Raw genomic sequence first — 27,513 nt, forward strand, 5'->3', positions numbered from 1 at the left:
AGAACACGGGATGCAGACATGCAGTAAAACGCAGCATCGAGTGGTGAGCAGGGGGGGCGTGGCGTAGAGCTGGGCGGGTGGGGAGGCCGGGCCGGGGCCCTGTGGGACGCGCGTCCGGTGTATGCTGTCCTGGAGGGTGACTGGGCACCAGAATCAGGTTGTAGTCAGATGGAAGGGAAGCCAGAGAGACAGAGAAGCGGCCTGGCTCTGCCGCAGCCGGGCTGGGGGCGGATGGATCGCCTTTGATGCCGCGGGGATACGTTCGGCCGTGATCTTACATGTCCCATCTCGGGCCGCCCACGAAAGGTGGTCAGAGCCCCCGGTGCCCTTGGCACTTGAACCCCACAGGCAAAGGTCAGACAGACAGAGCCTCATCCAGGTGCGTGTCCCCGCCAGCCTTGATTCCCCCCATGGCAAGAAGCGCGGGTCGGAGGTGTGCGTGCTCAGAGCCGGCAGGGCGCCTGGTCTGGAGATCCTGGCCGCAGGGGAGGCCCAGGGCACGGAGGGGTGGCCGTCAGCCGAGTGGTCCCAGCTGCAACAGCGACAGGCGCGCTCCCTTCCCCAAAGGGGCCGGGAGACTCAGAGCACAGCCGCGTGGCGGCCTCCCGTGAGTCTGCCGCCGGACCGCGAGCCCACGTCCCCTTCCTCTCGGGCTTGCCGTGAACTCGGGGCCGGGAGGGCGTAAGTCATCTTGGGTTGAGGATGAAGAATAGACAGCCCTTCCGAGGGTCCGGTGCACGTGGACAGTGCTGAGGACCAGCGTGGGGTGCCCGTGGAGGGTGGGCAGTCTCCACCCGCCTTCCCAGGAGACTAGTCCAGCCGCCAGACAAAGGCAGAATCACCGGAAGGCCTCGGGGGGCGGGTAAAGGAATCGGGGAAGGAGCTGCGTGCCTGGAGCCTGGGGCCAGGGCTAGACCCCCGATAGACCCTGAGCCAGGACGTGGGACCGGGGTATGGGTGGGGGTGGTCGTCTTCCGGGAGTGCTGGTTTAAGGCTGGAGGGCGCCAGCTGCAGACTCGCTAGCTGGATGCGTGGACCACGGAGGTTGCCTGGGGACGAGCTGCCTGCGAGCCCTCTGCCCGGCGGCCGCCCACCCTCCTTGCGGGTCCCGCACACATGGTGGCACGTGTCCTGGGGCGGGGTCCCCGCACACCTTCCTACGTTCTCACTGCTGCAGCCACGGCTGGAGCCCGTGCGGAAGCCGGGGGGCGCGGATGGCCGGCCGCGAGGACCGCCGCTCAGGCCAGCTGCTCGGGGCCTGCCCGTTGCTCCAAGAAGGCTGCTGCTTATCCTGTGACTGTGGATGACCTTGGGGGCAGGGATGATGCATTCAGCTTAGGAGAGCCGGGTGGACGGGGCTGCGGGAGACAAGAAACAGGGCGGAGCCCCGGGAGCACCTTAATCTAAGGAGCAGCAGCTGGGGGTGGGAAGGACCCGGGCTGCAAGGATCACAGGGCCTTAGAAGGACAGTGAGGACACGAGAGGGGGACAGTGAGGGGGACAGTGAGGTCAGGGAGGGGGACAGTGAGGACACAAGAGGGGGACAGGGAGGTCAGGGAGGGGGACAGCGAGGACACGAGAGGGGGACAGGGAGGGGGACAGTGAGGACATGAGAGGGGGACAGGGAGGGGGACAGTGAGGTCAGGGAGGGGGACAGTGAGGTCAGGGAGGGGACGTGGAGGGGACAGGGGCCAACTGGGCCTGGGAGCCTGGAGAGGACTGAGTAGCCGCTGTGTCCAATTTCCCTGCTGCCTGAGGCTTTGCTGATCAGGGACACCTGCCTCACAGGTTGCCATGACAATGAAACAGGACCAGGTGGCAAGGGTGGCCTCGGCAAACAAGGGCGCGCCTGTGAGTGAGGGATGGTCCCTCCCACATTATCACCAGTGGGTCTGGCTGGAGAGGGTGGCGGCTTGGTCCTGATTTCTGCGCAGTCCAGGGAGCGCAGTCTTGCCCACGAGGAGATTGTCCCTGTTGCATCCCTGCACAAAGGAAGAATTAATACCAAGCGTCTGTAACTATTTACAGGACCAGCTAGGCAGGAGGTCGGGGTGCAGCCGAGGTGCACCCTGTGTGCTCAGAGCATGACGCCGCCGCCTGTACCATGTGCTAAATATGCGCACATGACCCAGAACGCTGCGTTAGCTCAAATATGCCCTGTTCACGTTGAATTCCGTGCCTGCGTGTCCTTCCAGCTAAGGGAGCCCCTGTAGGGTCACAGGGGAAGCTGGACCACCCTTCGCAGCGGGTTTCTCTGGGGAACAGAGGCCCTGCCCCTGCCCGCTGCCTTTCGCTTAGGGCGTCCGCCTGGGGCCCGTGGTCGGCAGCCTCTGGCCTCCAGTTCCTGTCCGACCGTCAGGCCTCCTTCCCCGGATTCTCTGCACCCTCTCCTGCCGCTGGTTCTTTCCCCATCTTGCGCTGGTCGCCTGCCTGTACTGCTGGGCGGAGCCGCATAAAATTGCCTTCTTTGTAGGTTGAAAAGGTTTGAATATCCGCAAACTCACCAAACCCTGCACCTGGGAGAGCGTTTACATCTTAAGCAAACACCCTCCTGGCCCAGCGGCCGGCCCTGGGGCCAGGTCCTGAGTGAGCTCACAGGCCTGGGACGCAGCCAACTCTGCAGAAGTAACCAGTGTCAGCTGATCGGGGCTGAGGTCACGAACACCCCCACCCCCAGATGGACACACCCGCCAGCCCGAGAGCCGCATGTCAGTGGCATCCGTGTGTGACTCTGGGCTCCGGCTCAGCTGTCCCCCAGTGTGACTTGTCATCCCTGGCCCAGGGCCTGTCCTTGAGGCTCTGCGGGGCATCAGCTACTGAGCCATCCCCAGAGACTGCGAGAAATGTCTGCGTGCCCTTTGGCCCCAGCTGGCCCGCACGCCCTTCCTCACGCCGTGCATGGCCCACTCTTGAGAGCACAGCATTGGGTGGACGTGAAAACCAGGGGCCAAAACGATGGTCCTAGAGCCGTCAGCACAGCGAGAGGAAAACCCCGGCGGCTTCCAGGTCTGTGGTGGAGCCTGTGGTCAAGGGCCACGTGGGGAGCGGGTGGGCACACAGGGACTGACGCGGAGGCCCGAGGCCGAGCAGAGCCATGCGAGCATGGACCTGTGGCCCGGACGCCACCCCGAGGGCCTCTGGGGCCGCGGAGAGCCAGTGGGGGGAGGTGAGTGCAGAGGGAGCGGCCTCCTCCTCGCTCCTCTCCCGCCCGAGATCACGTTCCTTTCGTCACGCACCTGCCCTGGGCTGCTGGAGGTGTAGTGGGGGCTCGGCCCTTGGGGGCGGCGGCAGACACAAGCTGAGGCGCAGGCATGGGCACCCGAGCACCGTGGACGCGGGAACAGGGCTGGCGGCGTGCCGACGTGTCAGTGGTGCCAGAGCCTCTCGGCTCTCTGGTCTTCGGGGTAGAGAGACCAGGAGCTGACTAACCGTGTGGGGTTTGTCCTGATGCTCCCCTGACCGTGGCCCCTGGGGGGACAGCAGACCCTGGCCTCTGACCCCTCCCGCCCGACCCCACGCCTCAATGGCCGCGGCCGCACGTTTCCTGGATGAACAGATCACGTGTCTTTGGAGGGAAAACCTACAAACCAGTAGCTCTCTTTTTAAACTCCGAGTCGGTATCCGGAGCGGACCGGTTTTAAAGGAGAGTGCGTGCTTGTTTTGTGCACGCTGAAGCACGGTGCCTTCTGGCTGGCTCTGCACAAGCACAGGGCGGGCATTAGTACTCCACCCTCCAGACCTGTGGGCCTCGGACCTCACCTCGGAGGCCACGCAACTCAGCAGTGGGCCGGGCACGCATCTCACGTTCAAGCACAGCCTGGAGAGGAAGCGTTGGGGCTGGAGAAGGGCGCCCGCAGCTGAGCCCGTGAGCCCAGAGCGCGTGGCCCAGCAGCTGGATGAGGAGTGTGGCGACCTGCCTGAGGCAGTGGCCTGGAGGTCGGGCCTTCGACCTTGACTCGGTCGGTCGGGAAGAAAGGACAGTGGGAGCCGGCGAGGCTGGACGTACCCCGGGCGTGCGCCACAACCTCCTAGTAAAAGCATGTCGGGCCTGAAGACTCCTTTCTCAGAACGGTCACCTCTCAGGCTGTCAGTCACTCACTCGGCAGGTGTCCACCACCATGCTGGATGCCCGAGGCGTCCCTGGGGCAGGAGGGGGCTGTTGTGGTCTCTGCGTCTCCGAGGGGATCAGAGGCCAGCCACCCTGAGCGTGATTCTGGAGGCCGTGCTCGGGTGTGAGCACGAGGTGTGAGGTGTGAGCCACAGGCCGCGTGTCAGGGACATGGGCGAGGGCTGCCCAAGGAGGAGCTGGGCCAGCCTGGCTACAGAGGGCCTTGCCCACCACGCTGGGAGCTGCACCCCGATCTGCAGGAACATCCGTGGTCCCAGCCCCTGGGCGGAGGGTGTGAGAGCTGTGCTCGCGGGACTCGTGTGCCAGTGCCAGCGGGAGGCCACAGAGGAGCTGTTACAAGGAAGACGTGGGAACCCTCCAGCAAAGGCCAGGTCAGACCCGGGACCACGTAATGCACGACGGGAGCGTAGACGGGGCGCGTGTTGGCTGTGCCGTGACCGGTGCCCCCAGTGGCGTGAGCAGCTGGACTCCACAGCCTCCTCTGGGGTGAGCGGCCCGGGGCCCAGGCTGGGGGAGAGCACATCTGCCTCACTCCCACGACGGAGAGGACGGGGCCCTCGCTGCCATGTGCATGCACAGCCACGGCAGTCCTGGTCCAGCCGGAGGGTCGGCTCCAGGCTGGGCTCAGCCCCTTGGGTCCTTCCTGCTGGAGATCTGGTCCTTGGGGGGCGGCCTGGCCTCCCCCTCCCCCGGGAGCGCCAGCTGCAGAACCAAACCCTACGTTTTAACGTTTTAACGAGCTGCGACGGCCCCCCGCCCCGTCCCATTTTCCTTGTTCTCAGCCACCACCACCCCGCCCCCCAGCCCCTGGCAGCGGTGTTCTGAGGTCTGGCTGCCGAGGACCTGGGGGGTCGCCCCTGGGAGGTCCTGGCCGGGCCCTGCGCCCCCAACCCCCGCCGTCCTGCCTCCCGCCTGCCCGGCTTAGGGAGCCGCTGGGCGCGGGGCCCCGAAGGGAGGGTCTGGACGGGCGACGGGGAGGGAGCCGGCGCTGCGCGAACCCTGCCACCGCCTGGCCGCACGGTTAACCGGCGGCGGGCAGAGCAAGGGGGCCGGCCGCAGGGCCCGGGCTCGGGGACGGCAAACCCGAGGCCCCGGGGGGAGAGCCCGGGTCCTCGCGCTCCGGGCGGGCGGCGCGAACATGGAGCCCGACCACGTCCCTTTGTGCGCCCAGCACGGGCGTTCCGGGCGGCCGGTCGCCACCTCCTGACGCTGCGGGCGGGCGACAGCATGACCTTAAGCCTCCTCTCCCTGCTGTCGCGGGACCTGTCCGCGCTGTGGCTGCTCCTGAAGACCCGCACAGGTGCGCGGCCGGTGGGCGCCGTGGGGACCGTGCGCGAGGGGGCGGGGCCCCGGGGGCCTGGCGCGTTGCCCACGCCGGACTCAGGACTTGTCCGCGGGGTCCGGGCCGGGTGGCGGGCGCGGAAGGCAGCCTCCTGGGTGGGCGTGCCGCGCGACCCTCCCCCGCATCCTCATCCTCATCCTCGGGCAGCGCCTGCCGGGTACCGGGCCACAGTCGCCGCTCCGCCTGGGAGCTCCTTTGTTCCGGCTGCAGAGACCTGCTGATGCTGGGGGGCGCCGGTGGGGGCTCCCCACGCAGCGGGACCAGGGCTGGACCGGCGGGGGGAGCACCGCGGGGCGGGCTGCAGCTCGCGCTCCTGTACCTGCCTGGCTGGGGGAGGGTCACACCCGTGGTGACCGAGAACAAAGAGCTGGGCCCGGGAGGGCGCCCAGTTTCCTGGGCTCGTTTCTAGGGACGGAAGGTGCTCGCTTGGAAGTAGTTTGTCGTGATTTCATTTTGCTGTGGGTGCTTCTGCTAAGGATTGACCAACAATGCGTTAAATAGTCTTTTGTAAATTTTAATGAATCAGCCACACCCTAGCCTTCAGTGCGTGAAGTTTCCGGTTTTATGACGAGCTGACCGGTAGGTGAGACGAGGGAATCAGTGAGTTTCCTGATGGACAAGGCTCAGGACGGTGACCGCCTGGGTGGCCAGGTTGGAACACAAGCTAGTACACGGGGTGAGAGCGTGTGATTCACGCCTGAGGTGGCAGCATGGTGACAAGGCTGGGGTCCTGAAAGGAACGCTTCCTGGGGCTTAGAGCTTAGAGGCTCGCCAGTGGGCGGTGCGTTCCCTGCCCAATGCTGGAGTCTTCCCTCCTGCGTGGACCTGCGTGGTCATCAAAGACGTCCCTTTGTTTCCAAGCTACACTCCGGCTCTGATTCTTATCACGTTCCCTCAAAAATTCTAGGTGTTTTTCTAGCACGTGCTTTATTTGTAAGATAAACGGGCTCTTGAGTGAATGTCCTGAGGCAATTTGGGGTGCCTGAGGGGTACAGGGCTTCTCCCCCAGTCTCTGGAAACCATCCACTGGTTTCCTACAGAAGGAAGCGTTTGTGCAGTTTCCTAGAGTTGTTGGCACATGTGATGGGACCTCTCCCTTGGTGTTGCCGGGGAACACTCCCCAGGTGGCCCGTACCTGGCTCTGTAACCGGATGCTGACTTTCATGAGCGCCTGCTATTTGCGGACAGGTCGCTGCACCTCCTTCCTCACTTCTGCTCAGGCTGCACAGGATGGGGGGTGGGGGTGGGGAGCGGTTGGCAACGGCCGAGCCGGCAGCTGGGCCCTGGGCAGATGGAATGGACGAGAGTCACGTGGCGAGACCACAGCTCTGTCACCGCGTCTGGGGCAGCGGAGCCCACGGAGCAGGACAGCAGGGCTGAGCCACGCTCCCAGACCAGGGCCAGGGTCTCCCGTCCTGTCCCTTGTGACACCAGTGAGGTCGCCGGGTGTGCACGACCTGCCACTGCCAAACCCCCAGCCCCCTCTCCACGGCCCCTTCTCCACCCCCTCCTCTCCCTGTCTCTCTGTCTCTCTCACTGGGTCTGTCTCGTCTGTCTCGCTGTGTCTGTGTGTGTCATGGTCTCTCCCCCTCTCCCCGCCCCTCTCCCCCCCGCAGTCCCTCTGTCTCTCTGTGTCTCTCTGTCTCTGTCTCTCTACCTCTGTCTCTCCCCCGTCTCCTATGTGTGTCCGGGGCTCCGCGGTCAAGCTCCAGCAGGGCAGCGTCCGTGGAGGGCCCAAGCCCCGCTCTGCTCTGTGCCGCCCCGTCTGGCGATCAGGGACCCCGTCATCAGGGACCGCCTGGATGAGGCTCAGGGTGACATGCGCCCCCGTCCCTGTCACCCAAGGCCCCAGCCTCCTCTGCCCTGTGCGTCGTAGTTTCTGTTTTTTTGTGGGAGGGGTGTGTTTTGAGAAGGTTAATGCAGTTCCTTGTTTGGTCTTAGATATATCGAGCTGTGGACACTTAGGAAGTGGGACTTGATGAGTGTGTCCACCATCGAGGGGAGGGTTTGGGGAGCTTCTGGGGCCCTCGCAGGAGCGTGGTGTGGGTGTCAGGGCCGCACTGGCCTCCCACGTGGCCCGTTCTGTGAGCTGCTTTTCGAGGGCAGATATGGACAGGTCCCCGGGGGTGCTGCTCCCAGCCCCGCCTTCTGCCTTCAGAGCGAGGAGGGGCGGAAGTAGGTGGACATCCCTGAGCTTTGTGGACGCGCTGCTTTTTACTGTTGATGCGTGGTTGTTTTAGAAAAGAACTGTCACCCATCTCCTTCATTTCCAAACAGCAGAGGGCTCACACGTGTGTGTATCTGTGGTGTGTTTGTGAGACGTGTCCGACAAGCTGCCGGGGGCCCAGCGTGGCGGGAGGCTCGACCCAAAGCCGAGTGAGGGTGAGGCCTTGCTGCCGGCACACTGCTCGGACCCGCTGGCTTTCACTGAACCCCGAAGTGCCCGCGTCCGAGGAGGGCGTGGTGGTGGTGTGGCTTGAAGGGTGTGTGAGCTGCTGGCCGTCTGCCCCCGGGAAGGCGCTACATCCTCCGCAGGCCCTCGAGGCACCGCCTGCGGCCTCTGCTCGGCGCGTCCTGCGGGGAGGCCGGGCCAGCGTGACCCCAGCCGCAGCCCCCATCTCGGTCATCTCCAGGGCCTGGAATCCCATCTGGACCGTGTCCCTGATCCCTGTGGAGGCCCCGCCCGGCCGGGATGAGAGGCAAACACATCACAAGGGCGGGTTCCACCTAAGTGGGCGCCAAGGGTCGCTGCTTTTGGAGCAGGCAGGAGCCCGAGGGACTTCCAGCACAGTTCAGACGGAAGCTGGGGGCCTGCCGGGCGGGGGCCGCTGTTCTCCTCTCGGACCCGCTCTTTCGCGGGGACGTGGGCCGCTGGATGCGTGTTTAAGTGCCAACATTAACTCATCAGGCAGGTGCCCTCGGGCTCAGGACGCCCAGGAGAAGGAGGAAGGTTCGGAAAGGACTGACCCTCAGGCCCTGGGCAGGGGTGGACTTTTCGGCCGGGGGAGGAGCCGTGAGGCTCAGGAGAGGGACGCCCACCGTCTGGGCCCGCGCCTGCAGATCCCCCGCCCCTTTCCAGCTTGGCCGGGCTCTGGGGGCTCCCAGGAGCCATGGGGAGCTGGTGGGTGTCAGCAGTTCTGCTCACTGCGTCATCGTAACCTTGGGCCATCGTGTGTGACGACCTGCCTGGTGGGCTGGCCAGGCTTGGGAGCTGGACCCTGGCAGGGTTTGCCGGTGCTGTGAGGGGAGGGGGGCCACTAGGATGAGCGTTGTTGATAATAAAAGGTCCACGGAGATTCTGTTCCGTGCCAGCCCACACCCGATGCCCGAGCTCGGAGGCTCCAGCCCAGGCCCCCAGGCCACCCTAGTCCTCCCCGACCTCTCACCTGGCCCACCTGCCCCCTGGCTCCCTGCTGGGTGTGTGAACCACCCTCATCCCTCCAGCCTGCTCTTGGCACTCAGAGTCACTGCGCAGAGTGACGTGTAGTAAATTAACCTGCCTGCGATGTGGCCACGAGGCCTCTTGCTGGGCTTCCATTTCCCCCCCCCACCCCCCACGCCCCCGTCCTGCAGGTCTGATTCTAGTTAATCAGGGCCCTTCTCCAGGGAGGCCTTGCAGGGGCAGCCCGCCCCACTTGGAGCTCCACGGTGTGGGTGCAAAGGAGGCCCTCGCCCATGGCAAGGGGGTCTCTTCTCGGTCCTCTGCGGGGCCCAAGGCCCCTTGGTCCAAGCGGACATCCCAGGCCCCAGCCCGGTGCCCACCCTCAACCCAGGGTGAACCCAGCCGTCCAAGCACGCGGCCAGACCCCAGCTCCGCGACCTGGGGGGAGCTGAGTGAGTGAGGCGGCACCTCTCCCCCCGCCCCGCAGCTTGGTCCTCTCTGCTGGGCAGGGCGGGCCCCGCCTCCCTCTGCTCTTGACGTCCAGATGCTCGAGCCTTCCATCCAGCTCTGTGGCCACCGGCCGCGTGTGGCTGTTTACGGTCAAACCTGTTAAAACTGGATAAAACGAACGACTGCAGCCGCTCCACCGCATCAGCCACGTTTCAAGCGCTCGGCGGTGTCTGTGGGTCGGGCGGCAGAGACGGGGACACTCCGGTCATCTCGGGAGCTTTGGGGGCGGGGGGCCTGCTCTGGAGACACGTGAGCCGCCGCGCAGATGAGGCGCACGCAGTGGGGGTGCCGGCGCTCTGGGATCAGGCGCTGGAGTGGCCCCAGCTGAGCTGAGAGACGCAGGACGGTCAGGCCGGGTGGAGGTCCTAGGCGGAGCTGTGCCTCCGAGCAGGTGTGGGAGCAGGGAAAGCCAGGGTGGGACCATCCCACCCAGAACCCGCCTTTCCCCGTGGGCACGTCCCTGCTCTCGGGTAACGGGCAGCAGAGCCAGAAGAAACGGGAGAGGCTGAGGGGTGGATGCGGCCCTTTCCTGGCCTGACCTCCCCAAGATGCACTGCGGCCAGGTGCCAGCTCGCACACTAGCAGCAATTAAACACCTACCACATGCCAGACGCCATGCTGCACATGTGCACAAGCCTCCCCAGAGCTAGATGCTGCGATTATCCTGATTTACAGACAAGGAGACCAATTCAGAGAGGTTAGGTAACACGCCCAAGGTCACACAGCTCCCACCTGTCTCAGGAGCACTGGTCCACTGCCCAGGAGACCAGGATCCCTGCACATAACAGGTGGTGATTCTGCAAAATAAAACACAGCCTCTGGACCAGGAGGTGGCCCAGAGGCCAGAGCAGCTCTGCAGATGGCATGTCTGTGTGAACCTTGGGGACAGCGGACAGTCCACGCTCACAGGTGGCTGCAGGTGCGCGTCTGCCCGTTCACCAAGGGCAAGGTCATTTTCTCCGCCCACAGCTTCAGATCTTATCAGATTTCGGATCAGAATTCTCCTTAGGGGCTTCCCTGGGGGCGCAGCGGTTAAGATCCACCTGCCAATGCAGGGGACACAGGTTTGAGCCTTGGTCCGGGAAGATCCCACACGCTGTGGAGCAACTAAGCCCGTGCGCCACAACTACTGAAGCCCACACGCCTAGAGCCTGTGCTCCGCAACAAGAGAAGCCACCTCAGTGAGAAGCCCGCGCACTGCAATGAAGAGTAGCCCCGCTCGCCGCAACTAGAGAAAGCCCGTGCGCAGCAACGAAGACCCAACACAACCAAAAATGAAGGAAGGGAGGGAGGGAGGGAGGAAGGAAGGAAGGAAGGAAGAATTCTCTTTAGACTCTAAGGAGGAAATACAAACTCACGAGATTATTAAAAGTGTCTCAGCTAATTGCAGTGTCATTTCTTGGATCATTGCCGCAGGGTCAGGGACTCCCCAGATCACATGCAGGGGAGGGCCTTACCGTTTGCTGTAACTCCTCTGAGCCCGGGAGGGGCCCAGCTTCCCCTGGTTTGCAGTTACTTGGAGCTCTTCTCCGCGGCTCTGCAGAGCCAAGCCTCCCACCAAGTTCGACATGCGCCCCCCCCACCCCCGCCGCCAGCATTTCCACTGTCTAACCCCAGCCCCAGAATCACCCACCCTGATGCCGTCACAGGCTGAGGGCACCCCTGCCCTTTTTTGCTCTGCTGCACCTGTGGTCGCCCCATCACTGCTGTGTGGCCTCGGGCAAGTCACTCAGCCTCTCTGTGCCTTAGTTTGCTCATCCAAAAAAAAATGGGATAATCATGTCCCCACCTCTTGGTTTGTTGTGACAATTAAATGTGTCAGTACATTAAACGTACTTAGTAATGGTTATACCGCAACTGCTATTTCTCCTGTGGATTAAAGATTTTCTGCGTGAACCTATTTAAAAGTAATCCAGTTGCCCAGACAGCCTACAAGTTTAAGAAATTCTTACTTTTCTCCTATACTTTCTCTTATGTCCACTGGTCACAGTGAGATGTTTGAGACACACTTGCTTTCTTGATTGAGACCTCGGTGTTTTGTTTTAACTTTAATCTGTGTCATTGACTCAGTGGGTACTTGTGTGGGAATTTCATTTAAGGCTTTATTTTTGTTTTCATAAGGACCAGCGAGGGTGGCCTGTCCCCAAGTATGCTATCAACAACGTGAATCCTGCAGGAGTCGGGAGGTGCCGTGCACCCCCTTCTCCCTGCACACCCAAGAACCTGTGACAGTTAAGTTTGGGGGGTAGTCCCGGAGTCTCCAAGACAAGAGGTTTTCTGTTGTGCTCCCCAAGTTTGTCCGACTGTGGAGCCCTTCTCTCCCTGACTGGGGAGTGGGCTCTGCCGAAGGTGCAGAGAAGTGGAAGTCTGGAGCCCCCCCAGTGTGAGTGGAGCCCCTGGAAAGATGCTCCATGCTGGTGTGAGGGTCAGTGGGTGTGAGGGTTGCTTACGCACTGATGCAGGTCACTGATGCAGGTCGGGGCAGGTCTCTGCGTGCTTGGCGAGCTGCCTGGAGCCTGTGTTAGAGAGGATTCTGAGGCCCGCTAGGGCTCAGCCGTCTGCCATCGGCAGGCAGTGCAACGTCTAAGCCAGGTATCTGCCATGTCCTGCGTCGCCCGGGACGTGGCAGAGGTGATGTAGTTGACATCCTACAGGACAGGATTCCAAAAGCTATTTTTTAAGAAGTTGTTCGTAGCTCTGAAACCGCCAAGCATGCGGTGTGAATATCCACAAGCCAGGCTGTGAAACGTGCGTGCAAGCTTCGTATCCGGGGCCCCTGGCGTGGGTGTGGAGCGTGCGCCCCAAGGCCCACCTGGCTGAAGCTACTGCCCAGGTGGTCTCTTCTGACATCCAGAACCTTCACAAAACAGGTGTTGGTGACGGGGCAGGTAGAAACGCGTCCGCTGGTGACCCTGGGGGAGCCCTGGCCTCTGATTGCTGTCCAGCGCACGGAGGGAGTTTCTGATCAGCACCAGCCCCGCGGGCGGGTGGCCTTGAGAAGCCTGCACTTGTCTGAGATCAACTGAAAAGGCCATGGCTGGCGGGGCAGGATGGGATGAGGGTTCTACATGAGCCTTGCCGAGGCCCCAGGAGAGTCATTCCCATGCAGCCTGAGCTGCAGACACGCTGCCGAGTGGGCCGTGGCCTTGGAAGATGCAGGTCTGGAGCCTGGGTGGTAGGAGGCCGCTGGGCCTCATCTGCACGGATGGTGCCCCCTGTGGTCCCCCAGGGCCTGCCCTCACAAGGCTCAGTGTTTGTCCCTGGTGCCCACGCAGGAGAGCTCCTACGGCGCCAGCTGGGCCCCAGCTGGTTCCCTGAGCTCTGCTGGGGGTGCCTGGGAGCCAACCCCTCTGCTGAAGATGGGGCTTCCCTGAGGACGAGTTTGGTTAAGCATCTTCTCATATGGGGCCTTTTATTTTAAAATACATAAGGATTCACGTCCTGAGATCAGGAAATCGGGGAGAACAGTGGTGAACTGAGTTAACGATGCATCGTATGTGATGTGAAATGTTTGTGCCAATCCAGTAACGAGTAACTTGTTAAAAATACCCAGGATGGCCTGTGAGAGAGGATTCAGTCCAAGTGAGTGTAGATCTCCAACATCCCGAAGGGCTGAATCCCAGAGCCGGCCTGTGGACTACAGGTTGCCATGGAGATGCCTCTCCTGCCTGACCAGGGACTCGGGGAGCTTATGGGTCCCTGCCTGACCGAGGGCCGGAACGGAGCCTGTTCGGAGCCCCAGGCATCCTCGTCCCCCAGCTTGGAGTTGCCTCTTTGCGGCCATTCCTCTGCACACACTCTGCTCTGGTGTGGGGCTTCCTGGGTAGGGTCTTGGTGGACTAAGAATCCCACCCACGTGACTTGGTGAGGCCACCCCACGGACTCTCCACTTCGGACTCTGAAAGGGCATCACGGGTGTATTTTGGTAGGAAATAAACAAAAGCCTCGGGTGTGGATGTTCAGCCAGATATAAACAAGGAAGAGACTTAGCTCGTAACGGACTTAGTGGACTTTGGGGCCCAGGGCCTCTTGCCAGCTGCCAACCCCTCCGTAGGAGCCCTCCTCATGCTCCTGTCCCCCCTTCAGCAAGATCCAAGGTCACCGGCAAGGCAGGGACCAGCCTCCGAACACGAACGCCAGGCTCCTGCACGTGCTGTGGGCTTCCTTGACCCAGACCCTCGCCACCTGGACATGGATTTCCAGGGTCCACGCGCTCTGCGTCTCTCGAGCCCCAACCCTCTATGTGTTCTCGGCCCGAGGCAGCGCTGGCAATCACGGTGCAGCTCAGAAGCCCTTCCCGTGGGCAGCACGGGCCACATGCAGCCTGCTCTGCGTTACGAAATCCTCGTCCTAAAAGAAAGCAAATATGCGAGTCAGTTTGCCAGAGGAAGGAAGTTTGCTGCCGGAGTCTGATTGTGTTAAGATGAAACGGTGTGAAGATAAAAGGGTGGTGCCCCCTCCCCCGGACTCTCCGATTGCTGCGCAGACCAGGCCGGACTCAGGGGACCGCTTTGTGGCCAGAGATTCCAGCGGTTGGTGTTTCTTCCCCTTTGTCCTCATGTAGAACTGAGCTGGGTCCCCACACCACTGAGATGTCGTGAGCTCAGCGAGGGGTCATTCCCTCTGGCCACGGACAGGGAGCGGGCGTCTGTCCCCTGCGGTGCTCCGGACAGAGTGACCTTTCCAGACGGGCTCCCAGAGCTGGTGCCAGAGGGGCCAGGTCAACCTGCAGACCCCGCCCCCAGCCCCCACCCTGCAGGGGTCGGAAGGGAAGCGCCGTCCTCTCCCCCCTGCACCCCTCCCGTCTCAGAGTGACTCTGTGTTGGGTAATTGCCTGGAGTCTCCGCTTACGTCTGGGCGACAGGAAAGCTGTTGTCGGGTGGTTATCTGTGAGGCATTGTGTGCACACAGAGCAGGTCTGTGCAGGAGCTGGGCCTCCCCTGACCCTGAGCCTGACCCTGAGCTGGCGGGCAGGGCGACCCCACTTCCCGTCCCAGACCTCAGATGGGCCAGGCCAGGCACCTCCACTTTCTTCTCAACCGGCCGTCACCTGCCGCTCGAGTGCAAGATGAAATATCGTGGACGAGGCCCTAGTCTTTGAGGGAGAAAGAAGCAGTAAGTGCCCGACACCGCAGCGCCTGCTGTCCACGCCATGTGCCTCGATGGCAGCTGGAAACTGCTCGGTTATTCTCAGCTCTCTGCGGGGCGGCCAGTGACCATTTAACATGTGTGAGTTTTTGTACAGTCCATTTGTCTGAATGGACCTCGTGTGCAGAGGAACCCTACTTTTTAAACTGGGTCATTTGATCTAAGGCACAAATTAGGTTAGTTCTGCCCAAGAAAATTCACGGGTGGTGGGTTCTGGGGCGCAGCTGCCGTGGTCAGCGGTCTGCACCCACGGGACCTGCAACGGGCAGAAATTCTGGAACCAGCCTGTGTGCAAGTCAGAACGAACTTTGCCAAATTAGCCAGATTCCAAATGAAGCTCTGAGGAGTCATCGTCTATTCGTTCAGCACGAGTTCTTTGGGCTCCTGGCCTGGGAGTGGGCCGGCTGGTGCCTTCCGCGGGGGATGCAGGATGCTGTGAGGCCCCCGCCAGGCTAGGAGGCGGAGAAAGACCCCCCCCGCGAAGAGATGACATCTCGTTAAAACATCTTGAGTAAGATTGGACCAGGAAACAGGGATGGGAAAAGCATCACAGAGTGGGCAGCCTGTGCAAAGACCCTGGGCCTGGCAGGACCTCGGCTGGTTGGGGAACTCGAAGCACGTCGGGGCAGCAGCTCCAAGTGTGTCCCTCTGTGGAAGCAACTTAACATGGACAGTGGTCCAGCCAGTGAGAAAGGGCAGGGGTGGTCAGGAGTATCAGCCATGCTCCTAGTACGTGGGGAGCTGTCTGCCGTCCGGGGGAGCTGGACACGGAGGGCAGACAGCTCTGGTGCCCACAGCGAGCTCAGGAAGGAGGGAGTGTGCTCATCGGAGGGGCCACATGAAGGCCCTGCAACTCGGCTGCTCGGAACCAGGTCTGAGAGTCTCTGCAGAAATGCCTATCGGAGTCTTGATGTGGTCCTGGGGGGTCTGCGGGCTGAGGGCCGTCTTGCGAGGCCTGGGGAACTGCCCATCCCAGCATCCACGCCAGTCAGGGGACTTGCCAGCTGGCAGCATCCGTGCTGTTTTCTGCAGCCCTGGGTGTCTCCTTTCCAAGCTTGAGGGCGACCCCACTTCCCCGGGGGTCCGTCTCAATGACGCGCTTGTCCCCGGCGGGCAGAGGCCGGATTTGAGGAGAACAGGGTCCGTGCTCGACAGTGTGGGCAGCGGAAAATCCAGCCTCCCGGCCTCCGTGCAGCTGCCTATCCATCGCACCTGACGTGTGTTCTAAATAAATGAGGTGTGACGGCCATAAACCACCTCGTCTGGAGTTAAGAACATTTCAGGTTTTCTTTTAGCACTTGTTTCCAGCCCTGTTTTTCTCCCACGAAAGAAAGCCGCTGGTGAGACGTTTCCCTGCACAGGGGAGGTGGCATGGCCCCGAGCTGCCCGTGGAACCGGCAGAGTCGTGGCCTCTGAGTGTTTTGAGCGTGGCCCGTCATTCAGTCCCTGACCCTGAACGGGCTGCGGCCCTGTCGGGACGAGTGGCCCCGGGACGCGGCCCCCATCAGGTCCTCATCAGCACGAGGCAGTCACAGGGCCGCCAGCCATGGGTCTCGGCAGCTCCACAAATGACAGCCAGGATCTGGGGACGCGCCTGTGCGTTTAATTGTGCCACCTGCCCATGCTCGCTGGTCTGCAGGACGGAGGCTCATCCGCTCGGAGGGCGTTTCACTGTCTCCGTGACCCGAATCTCCAGGCCCTGGGGGCCTGGCTCTTCTCCTGGGTGTAGGAGAGCTGACTTCTAAGCCATTTGTGAGCTGTAGTCTCTGTGGGGAAGTTGTGTCCACATTCAAGGCTGCAGACCCTCCAGGACACCTGGGTCTGGAGATACAAGACGTGGGCCGCCAGTCACGTGGTGCCAACCTAGCAGCAACTAGAGACACGGGTCCCCGAAGGCCCCCGAGCGACCTGGTTCTGTGGCCGCCTGCTGGTGCCCCGCATAGACGCAGACCCCGCCCGTGTCTGGATTCCAGCAGGAGTCTTCCTAAACCTTGTGTTTCTGGTCGACGCCTCCAGGCTATGACTGGGTCACTCGGGGCCCTGATCTAGGACTTGCGGCTGTCAGTACCCGGCTCAGCGCCCTGCTCAGGGTCAGTGTCAGGCTGGGGTGAGGCTCCAGGCATGTGTGTCTGAACCCACTGCCATGGCCAGGTTTCCACTCTGACCAGTGGGTTGTTGCACAGACAGCAGACGAGGACCCCAAGGGTGGCCCAGCCACTCCCAGGACGTCGGTAGGTGCTCTCAGACCAAAGCGTGTCTGCTCCCTGAGCACTTGTCTCGGGGTCAGTCCTCCAGCTCCCGGTCCTGGCCCACTCCCCCCACCTCCCCTCTGCCCGCCTATCCTTCTCTGTCCCTCCTGTCCATCCCTGTCCCCCCTGTCCATCCCTGTACCCCCATCCCTCCCTGTCCCTCCCTCTCCCTCTCCCTCCGTGTCTCTCCCTGTCCCTCCCTGTCCCCCCGTCACTCCCTGTCCCCCTCTGTCCCTCCATGTCCCTCCCTGTCCCCCTCTCTCCCTCCGTCCCCCTCCCTGTCCCTCCCTGTCCCCCTCTGTCCCTCCCTGTCCCTTCCTCCACTCCCTCCGCCTTTCTCTGTGCTTCTGACACACACCACACTTTAAATATTGATGAATCACTCAGAGCACAGCTTTCTGTGCTCTGAGAAACAAAGGTTTCTGTACTGGAAACTGGAATCCCTTTTTCCAGGCCCGTGACCGCTGGACCCTCGAGTGTCTGCAGTGGGGCTGACCCAGACGTAGCTCGGGAGGCCATTTCCTCCAAATGACAGCGTGTTTCCGTCTGCTTTGCTCTCCCCGCAGATGAAATCATGCACCACGACATCAGCCCGCTCTGTGCTGCCGACATCCAGGACCAGCTGCAGAAGCGCTTTGCTTACCTGTCTGGTGAGTGCGAAGGCCAGGGCGTGTGACGGGGGCGGGGGGGTGTCTGCTCGGCCAGGCGGTTGGCCTCCTGGTCCTCCGTGACCGCGTCGTGGGGCCTGGGGACAATCCGTGCAGTACGGCCCACCCCCCATTGCACTGATGCCTGTGATGAGGGCAGCTCAGAGCCGGCAAGTGCCGGCCAGGGGTCAGTTGGGTCCCCAGGGGGGCGTGGCCCAAATGCTCCTGGCTGCAGTCTCCTGGATTCCAGAGCTTTCCTGGGACGGGGAGGAGGTGCAGGTGTGGCACAGTCGCCCCCGTGCAGTGTCCAGGGCCTGGGGTCTGGCTTCCGTGGCTCCGTCTTCTGGGAGAAGCCCCTGGGGTGCCACCGACAAGGGCGAGGGGCCGGCGCTGCCCACAAGCCTGTCCTGGGATCGCTCCGTATCTCCGGCCCCTGTCCGCCTGCCACCCTCCCCTGGGATCCAGGTTCTGTCTCCAGCCTGCAGGGACATCTTGCTGCCCTCTCCGGCCGGCCACGGTGCTGGTGCCTTGGGCCTGCAAAGGCCGTGAACATTGCGCGGCAGCGTGCCCGGAGCAGGGCGCTCGCCGCCCCCCCGGGCAGGCCTGCCCACCGAGGTTCCCTGTGCTGTTGGTCAGGGGCCCGAGGATGAAGGCCCCCTGCTCACGGCCCTTTCCCCTGGCCAGCAGGTTGGGGTCTCTACTGAGCTCTAAGAGCCAGTCCTGCGCCCCCGGGCTCACCTGCCCATCCCTTGGTGCCAGGAGCTGCTCCCCAGGCTGTGCCCTGTGTGGCTCTGGTCCTACACATGGACCCGCGGTGTCGCTCTGGGGTTTAAGTGCCTCTTGAGGCCTGAGCCCCATGAGCAGGAAAGCTGAGCCTCTGAGGTTTGTCAGCGGAGATGGCATCCTGCTCTTCCTGGAGGGGCCACCACCGCAGGGGGCGCCCACCTCACGGAGGAAGGAGAGAGAGTGGGGTGTCCTCCTGAGAAACAAAAGTCCCCAACAGGACAGGGTCATGACCTTGACCTTCCTTCAGGTCTTCACCCGCTGCCCTCAGGAGGAGACCCCAGGGGGCTCTGACCCCCAGACACACCTCTTGTTATTCAGAGGCTGCTGGGTGCTCGGGGAGGGGGTTTTGTGGAAGTAACCACGGCCCCAGCTTGGCGGCTACAACGTCACTGACTACTGGGCCTCACAGGCCCCAGGTCCTCCAGCACGTGGGGGGCCAAGGACAAGAGAGCTGATGTGACCAAGATACCCCACCGCTGGCCTGGGCTATGGCGGGGTGTCTGGAGGAAGGTGGGCGACCGATGGGGGCAGAGAGCGACCCCAGCCCTACAGCCACGGGAGGGTATTCTGCCAGCACCTGAGGGAAACTGGAAGGCGACCCCGGGCTCAGGCGAGCCCACAGGCGGGTGGCCAGGCCCTGAGCTGAGGACCACCAAGCCCGCCGCCATCCCAACCTCCAGAGCATGGCCGACGGACCGGGCTGGTTCACGTCGTCAAGTCTGAGAATTGGTTAGAAGACAACACATCTTGAGTTTCAACGTCTGAAACAAAGCTGGACCGTCCTGGGTTTTTGTGGACACCCCGTGCGGTTTGGCCAAGCAGAGCCCGGGGGCGGGGGTGGCCCTCGTCCTCTCCACCCCTCTCCCACCCACCAGGACACCCCGGCTGCCCGCCTCCCAACGTGAGGACGCCCTGGCCAGTTATCACGGTGCCCACCGCCTGCCCTGGACCAAACTGCCGTAACCTCCTGCCGGGGTGTCCGTGTGCAAAGGTCAAGGTGGCTGGCTTCGCAGCCCAGCGCCGCTGACACTGGGGGGACGTTGTAGGACGTAGAGCAGCCCCACCCACCGGAGGCCAGCACCCCCCAGAGTGACGACCAGAACTGCCCAGATGCTGCCAGCGGACACCAGAGCGTGCTGGTGGGGACGGTGAGAGGTCTTCAGGGGTCAACCGGCTCTGCCCTCGGAAGGGGCCCCAGGTGCTCACCTGTATCAGGCTGTCGGCAGCCGGCTGCCTGTGCAAGTTCACCGCAGACCAGCCTTGAGAGTCACGCGACATCACTTCTGCCACCTCGGATGGGCCAGGCCAGCCTCGGTTCAAAGGGAAGAGGGAAGGACCCAGCCCCGGAGGAGCAGAGGTGGCCACCTCCTGCCACGCAGGGCACCGGCTGGCAGCAGACCACGCCTGGCCTCACCTCCTGGCCTCTGCACTGCCGCCCAGGTCGTCGGTGGGACAGCTCGGCCCAGACTCCCAGCCTGCATCTCCGCGCCTGCCCTCCCGACTGCCTGGCCCTGGGGAGCCGCGCTCACCTTCCCAGATCCAAGGCCACTGCCTCGTTGTCCCCCTGGAACTGTGTCGGGTGCACCTCCCCTGGGAAAAGTGCCCCCCCCGGCCGGTTCCACCTGTACCTCCCCACACAGGGTGCCGAAGGGATGACTCCCATCAGACGGGAACTGTCTACCCGAAGTCGCCACAGGGCGAGCGGGCCGTCGGGCTGCAGCCTGATGGCACGTGCAATGTTTAAGCACTCGTCACGTCACCTGTGGAGCATGGAAAACGTCCACACCGTCAGGAAGGAAGCAGGATGCCAGCTTTCCGTTCAGCGCGGTCTGTCACACACAGACGCGCACGGAAGTGGGTTTGGGAGGAAACATGCTCCCGCGATGCCCCCGCGGTGGCAGAATAGCGGGTGCTTGTTTCAGCTCATCACTTCGTTCCAAATATTTCCATCGATGGCACACATTTCTCTCATAATAAAACACATGGAAGGGACTTCCCTGGCGGTCCGGTGGTTAAGACTTCGCCTTCCAGGGCAGGGGGTGTGGGTTCGAGCCCTGGTCGGGGAGCTAAGATCCCACATGCCTGCAGCCAGAAAAACAAAACGTAAAAACAGAAGCAATATTGTAACAAATTCAATAAAGACTTTAAAAATGGTCTACATCAAAAAAAAAAAAAAAAAAACCAAAACATGGAAAGTGAGTTTCATCCTGGAAATGACTGACCTGCCGAGACCTGGGAGCAGCGCCCCGCGCCCCCGTGCTCAATGCTGCTCTTCTCTCTCCCCAGGTGGGCGGGGGCAGGACGGCAGCCCCGTCATCACCTTCCCCGACTACCCGGCCTTCGGTGACGTCCCCGACAAGGAGTTCCAGAATGTCATGACCTATCTCACCAGCATCCCCAGGTGCGTGTGGACAGGTCACTCTTTTATTTCAAGCAGAACTGGGTCCGTCCTCCAGAAAGGTAGGGAGACCTGCTCCAAGCCCACAGCCACGCTGGGCGGTGTGGCACCCAGCAGCCGAGGGGCGGGGGGGTGATGCTGCCCGGGGGTCCCCCCCTCGGAAAAGGTGAGGGTGCCGACCTCCCGCCCAGCAGACGAGGGGCTGCCCTGCTAAGGCACTGGGGGCGCGGGTGCCGTCAGCCTCTCCCTCCGTCGGGTTTCGGAAGGCGGGTCACAGCTCGGTGAATTAAGTCTAATCTGTGAAACAGACCCGACAGCGAGTTTGACCGCCCGACACCTGTCCTATAGGAAGTGCTGGTCAGTGTCGTCCCGTCAGCACCGATCAGTGCCGGGGGGAGGGGGAGGCTGGGGGAGATCCTTCCAGATGCCTGCGGGGTGGAGGCGTTAAGCTGGGGGAGCCCTCCCGACGGACGCGGGTGGGGAAGGTCACTTGGCAGAGAGAGCTGGGCGCCGCACCCTGGGGCCCGCGGGGTGGGGTCTCTTCTGAGGCTTGGGTTACGGTGGCCACCGTCTCCGTCCTTCTCTGTACCCAACTCGCTGGGCCGGGCTCCGGGTGGCCGAGCCGAGGCGGGAGGTTCAGCCACTGTGCTGGGAGTGCGCAGCCTTCCTTGAGGGCCCCTCGGGCTGGCCGTGCCCCCTCGAGGGGCTTCACGGGGGCTTGCGATCCTGCAAAGCGTCTCCACTTGTCTTCTCCCGTGAAGTTACAGCCAGGAAGGCCATGGACAAGGTCCCTGGACCTCGGGGGATGGTGCTTGAGTAGGTTCAAGGGTCTGGAGAGTGGCGGGAAGGTGGATGCTGCCCACGTGGAGCGGCACAGGGGGTGTCGTTGGGGGAGGGGGACCCGGCACGGTGGGTCCAGCTCTCGGCGTGCCCAGCGGTGAGACGCAGAAAAGCCGCACAGCCTTGGCGGTGGGACACCGGGGACACCGGGGACAGGCCAGCAAGAGGCAGGGCAGGTGCACTCGGCACCGGTTCCAGGCGGTCCGGTGACGTAACAAGAAGACGGCGGCTGCTGGTGGCCGACCGCGGGCCCCCCCATTGGTCTCACTGGCCCTCCGGGGGACGGGCTTGTGGCCAGCTCCCCAGGTCCCCTCCATGACATCTCCCAGGGGTGGGCGTTCCACGTCCAGGCGAGGCGTGGCCCTCCTCCCCGCCCCGTGAGCCCCCCAGCCCGTGCCTCTTGTCCCCCTGTGGCCGTCTTTTCCCCCATCTCCCGTGGTCCCCAGGCCTGTCTCAGACCAGGCAGTGGAGCTCACGGTGCAGTAAGGTCCGTGTGGATGCTGCCCGGGGAGGGGTCCGAGGCACTGTTCTCAGTCTGGCACCCGTGAGCCGTGAGAGAGGCCGCCTGCGCTCCGTGGAGGTTTCTGCCCATCTCCGTGGCTGGTGGGTTAGGGTCCAGTGACTCAGAGGCATCGGCAAAGGTGGGCGGGCTCTGCGCTCGTCCAGGGGCCCGGAGACCCCCGTGGCCTTCTTGCTGCCACCTTGTCTCTCTGTCTCCTCCCCTCCGGCCCCTGCGTAGGGACGTACGGTCCGAAGTCCTGCGGTTAGAAGCTGCCATGAACCTTCTCCGTAGCTACGGGCACGGCCCTGCCGCCCCAGCCGAGGCGGTGGCCGGCCCTGGGCTCGGTGGTCGGCGTTGCCGCAGTGACCGGCCCGCTCAGTGCAGGCTGAACAGGGGCCCCGGGGGTGCTATATGTGGTCTCCCACTGCCCACCTACGATGGTGCGGTGGGGTGACCCTCCCCTGCCTGTGGGGGAGTCTCAGGTTTCAGGTCACTCTCGGGTTTGGGAAGGTCAGAGGTCACGTTCTGTCTGGCAGCATCGTTAGCTGGCTCAGAGGCTAGCCTTCTCCCGGACGCAGCAGGCCGGCCTCTGTGCCCTCTCGAGCCCTCCCTCCCCGGGTCACCACCCTCGCTAGTGCTGCGGCTCCTCAGGCCTCCTGGCCTCGGGGCCTTTGCACGCGCTCCCTCGGCCCGGTGGCGCCTCTTCGGGCTGCAGGCGCCCTCCTCTGGTAGGCCCTTCGTCACACCCGCCACCCCCCGGCCCCGGCCCACTGGCTCCCTGACTTCACGGGCTTAACTGCAGTGTCCCCGTTACCTGACAGCTCGGCGTTGGTCTGTGTCTGGCCCTGCACGCAGGTCCCAAGAGCAGCAGGTGGTTCCTTGGTAAATATTTCCCGGACAAGTGGGCTTCGTCTGCAGAGAGCAAAGGCAGCTCAGGTGGTAAAGTCAGCCCACGGCCTGGCGGGACCGAGGCTCCCCCCGCGTCCCTCACCGCAGCTCGCTCACCTCCCCTTCAGGTGGGACCAGCACCTGTGTTTCCTTCTTTAAGGGGTTCTCACCCTGGTGCAGTGGGACCTCTCCAAACCTTGGTCTCCAAGGTCGCAAACAGACTCTGCCCGCGGATGCAAGGGCAAGAAACACGCTCCCCCTGAAGCTGAGGAGTGACGGTGGTCTCCTTGTACCTGGCGGGGCTGTGGTGCTGTGGACCTGGCCATGGGGCTGGCTTGAGCGTGTGCAGCCCAGACCCGTGGGCTTCACCTCGAGGGAGACGCGTGTGGCGTGGTGGTCGGCGTGTGTCCTGTTCACGTCTCTTCCTCCTGATGGAGGATGGGGGGCGGGGTTCCTGTGGCCCCGACGCCCTCTCACACAGAGTGAAACCCTGGCGTCAGCACCGGACGCCGTCCTTTCGCAGCTGGGTGCCGGGCCAGCGGGGGTGGGGCGGGTGCCTGGCAGGCTGTCAGGGAGGCGGGGAGGGGCCGCATTCCGAGCCCTTGGCCGCAGCGCCGTTGGGTGGGCTCCTCGGGGGTGGGGGGGATCAGCCCCGAGCGAGGGCGGATTTGGGGGACCTCCTAAGGGTACGGAAGGGTGTTGCCCATCAGCTCACAGGCAGCTGCGTTTCCAGAAGGTTCAGCGCACGTCTCACGGGGCGGGAGGGAGACACTCGGTGTCCGTGGGTCAAGCAGGGCCGGGCGCTGCCTGCCAAGGTCTCCCCTCCTGCAGGAACCCAGGGAGGGAGGGGCTGCCACCTGCTGGACGCAGCCAGCACTGCCGGCCCCAAGAAGAGGGGGAACCCCCCCTGCCCCCCGCACGGGCCGGGCTTACCCTAGACAGCCCGGCACCAGCACGGCCTCCACGCGGGACGGTGAGATCTGGGACCAGGCGCGCTGTAAAGGTCAACACAGATCACGTGGACGGACCGTCTCGTGCGGCTGCTTCTGAGAGACGCTAACTCCTATGGTCGGCCCCGAGCTTCCCTCTGTCCTCTGAAAAATACACCCTCCTGCGCGTAGGTCTCGTCCCGTCACTACAGGCAGAGGACAGGAGCCCCAGGTTACATCTGGTTCACAGTCGTGGGTCATCTCGAAACCTTACGCTGCCGGGCAGCCCTCGTCTGGATGCACCAGACGCACGTGAACATGGAAATGCCTCCACGAGAGAAGCTGGGCTGCCTTGGTGATTTCTCAGCTGGCGGGTCCGCGGCCGCACCGCGGGGCTGCTCCTGGGAGCCCGTCGTGGCTCAGGGGCTGGCTTCCCACGCCGTGGCCTACAACCCTTGCGGTTCCTCTAGGGCTTGATCACCACCATCTGCCAGGCCGGTGGGGACAAGTCCAAGGACACGTGACCGTGACCCCCAGGCCCTGCCCAAAGAGTGGCTGTAACCGCAGCAGAACTCATGCCGGGGGTTGGGGGGTGCACATGGCAGAGGGAGCCGTTCAGGTCACCGCTGTGAGGGTTGGCCGGTGCTGGACACCCTTGGGACCTGACAGGGGACAAAACAGGTAAAATCCTGTGCTCATGGTCTCAGAAAATTAAATGAGATGCAAGGAGTGTGGGTTGCGGAAGAAGAAAAGCAAAGCAAAAGGGGGTGAAGGATGGGGGTGGGGAGAGGGGAGCCCCCCCGACGGTGGCTTACAGGAGGTGAGGGGACCTCTGGCAGGGGGGAGGTCCTCACAGGACCACCAGGGGGGTCTCAGGGGGGATGGTCCTCACAGGACCCCGGGGTGGGTGTCAGTCGGGGGGACCTCGGTCATGGAGAGGGATCAGAGCCAGTGCAGTGAGCGTGGACACCTCCTTCCAGGATTTGCTCTCGAGGTGGGTGGGGAAATGGTCAGTGAGGGACGGGGGTGGGGCAGACGAGGTTTTCTTTTAAGATGAGGGAGATCACAGCATGTTTATGCTGATGGAAATTGCCCAATAAAAAAGGAAAGATTGTGACCATTTGATTCATTTACACCTGCCCTGTGTCTCCATGCAGGGCTTGGGTCCAGCACTCAGTAAATTGTGAGCGAGTCACGGAGCCGGGATGCCGGGCTCCAGGGCCCCTCCTCCCGCGATTCTGGAGTCTGGGTCCCCCCCACCCCCCATCCGCCTCTTACCCCTCTCACCCCTCCCTGTGGCAAAACCGAAGTTTCCAAGCTGATCCTCCTCTCCTGGTGAAGGCAGTCACCGGCGGCTTCCCCTGTGGGTGCAGGTGTACACACACACAAGACATGCACAGGCACATGCGTGCACTCACACACGCAAGGTCATAGGGGCTTAGGGCTGCCAACACTGAGACAGTGGGTGTCTGGCTTTTCTTTGAAGGACACACTTAGCCGTCCTGGATGCCCTGCCACCCGGCAGTCCTGCAGGATCCCTGGGGGCGTCCCGCACCTACTCGCCCTGGGCTTGGAAGATAACATCGAGGATCACCTTCCTGCACAGCTGTCGTCCCTCCCAGCCCGGTGACGGCGCAGCTCAGGGGCTCCTAGATTCCTTGACGCCGATAAGGACGCTAACTTTCCATGGACCCGGGTCAGATCACCCAGCTGCTCGGGAGACAGAGGCACATCTCCCATCTGGCTTTTGTGGCAGGTCGTGTTCACCCCGAGGAGAGGTGCACGCAAAGAGGTCACCCCCACACAGGCGTTCATCACACACCACACACATGTACTCACACAGGCGTTCATCACACACCACACACATGTACACAGGTGTGCATCACACATCACACGTGTGCATGCAGGTGTGCATCACAGACCACACACACGAATGCTGATACGTGCATAGGAGCGGGTGTGCACACCCCACGCAAGCGTGCACACCCCACGCGTGCACACTCGTGCCCCCACTTGCAGTTGTATGGACTACGTGACGGGGAAAGGCAGCACGCGTGGGGATGGAGCAGGGTTGTAAATGCCGTTCTGAGGCCCCCAGCCGCGCGCTCGGGACACACCCAATGCCAAGCCCTGCAGCCAGGCCGCCTCTCGCCCTGCCTTCAGCCCCTGGCAGCACCTCCCTTCTCGCTGTGGCTGTGATTTCCTTGTGAATTTTCAGTTGACTTGTGAATATAAAGATAGGAAATGCGGCATGAACGTGTCCCGAGCGATTCAAACGCACACGTGAAAAATCGTTGGCTTTCACGCTCCCCGCAGGAAACCACAGTCAAGCATGTCGCTCCGTCCGTGCGCAAATGCCCCCCCACCAGACAGGACAGCGCGGCCCCTCCCTGGTCCACGGCGTGTGGCGCGCGTCCTCGTAGACGGCGCCCGGCCTGTCCTTCGGCGGCTGCGCTGCAGCCTTGGGTGTGGACGGACCGGGCCGGTGAGCCCTGGCCTGTGGCCACCACCCCTCCACCCCCTGCAGCCTTGCCCCCCACGTGGCCGGTGTGGCGCTCTGTTCTGAGGCCGGACACCTTGAAGGTGAGCCCGTTTGTACCGGCCGTCAGGCGCTCTGGCCGGGGGTGATGCTTCCCCGCGGCTCGCGTAATTAGCAAGTCAAGGGCCGTTCTTGCTGTTTGCTGTCCATTTGCTGTCCAGTGGCCTGGCTCAGCCCGTTGCCCCATGTGGCCTGGAGCTCAGGGACCCCTGTCTGCTGGGGCAGCCTCTCCACAGGGGTCCTGTCTCTCTGTCCTCCCGATCTTGTTCTCCTGTGGAGCCAGAGGCAGCCCGGCTCAGAACTCTTCCTTCGTTGTAATGATCTTTCTCTGTCACCACCGTCTAGCGTGACAGCCACTGGCCACGTGTAGCCATTTAAATTGAAACTAACTAAATGGCAAAGCTCAGTTCCTGGGCCGGGCTAGCTGTCCTGCAGTTCCCAGGGGCCAGTGGCTGCCATATCGGGCAGCTCAGAAGTGGGACGCCCCCACCTGTTGGGCACGCGGCTGTGATGGGGCGGCATCCAGCTAACAGCGGCCATGGCCTTCATCTGTGGGGGGAAGGGCGAGAGACCTGCCCGGGAGGAGGGGTGCAGCCCTGCCCTGCTTGGGAACAGCGACAGGTCCCCGTGAGGGGAGCCCAAGAGGCGTGGGCGTGGGCTTGGGGAGCCCCTCCCTCGCTGCCATCAGAGCACCCAGGCTGCACCCAGCAGCTCGTGCACATGGGGGGTCGCCACGCCCAGAGGCCTCCTCATCTAGGGTTTCAGCTCCAGGTGCAGAGGACGTGCCTGAGGCAGCCCCGGGCGCAGCAGAGTCGGGACAGCGGAGCGGCTGGGTCTCAGGACCCACCTGGAGGGTAGGAGCCAGAGGGCAGGCAGCTGGGGCTGCAGCAGCGACGTGGAGCCTCTGGCAGGTAACCAGGTAGCAGGGATTCCGGACTTGCCGAGGTGGTGCTGGCGTCTTCGTGCCCTCGGGGGAGCAGTTCGCTCTGTTACCAAGAGGTGGCCGATAGTGTGTGTGTATGTGCGCGTGTCTTTTTTTCTTTCCATGTATTTAAGGAAGCTGTGTGCTTGGTGGGTTTTTCCCCCAACATAATTTTCTAGTTGTGGGAAAATACACATACTTCTCGCCGTCCTAACTATTTCTAAGTGCACAGCTCAGTGGTGTTACGCGCACGCTGCTGTGCAGCAGACTCCAGAATTTGTCGTCTTGTAGAACTGAAGCTC

General features: G+C 63.0%; 1 protein-coding gene across 13 annotated transcripts in view; it reads left to right on the forward strand.

Moving 5' to 3' along the window:
* The window catches only part of MCF2L (MCF.2 cell line derived transforming sequence like), a gene marked incomplete at its 5' end in the record, with an annotated part of 121,613 nt that overhangs the window by 54,353 nt on the left and 39,747 nt on the right, over nt 1-27,513 (forward strand). For 6 of the 13 annotated variants that reach the window (XM_081214402.1, XM_081214404.1, XM_081214397.1 and 3 more), the window contains 2 exons: nt 17,327-17,410; nt 20,480-20,594. In XM_081214402.1, the coding sequence (XP_081070528.1) occupies nt 17,335-17,410; nt 20,480-20,594 (191 nt within the window). Of the gene's footprint in view, nt 1-5,099; nt 5,430-17,326; nt 17,411-19,002; nt 20,595-27,513 lie in introns of those variants that run through there. The other 7 variants (XR_014013561.1, XR_014013562.1, XM_081214394.1 and 4 more) reach the window with 2 other exon arrangements.

Source organism: Mesoplodon bidens, assembly GCF_964165515.1.
Source record: "Mesoplodon bidens genome assembly, chromosome: 17".
Classification (NCBI taxonomy): domain Eukaryota; kingdom Metazoa; phylum Chordata; class Mammalia; order Artiodactyla; family Ziphiidae; genus Mesoplodon; species Mesoplodon bidens.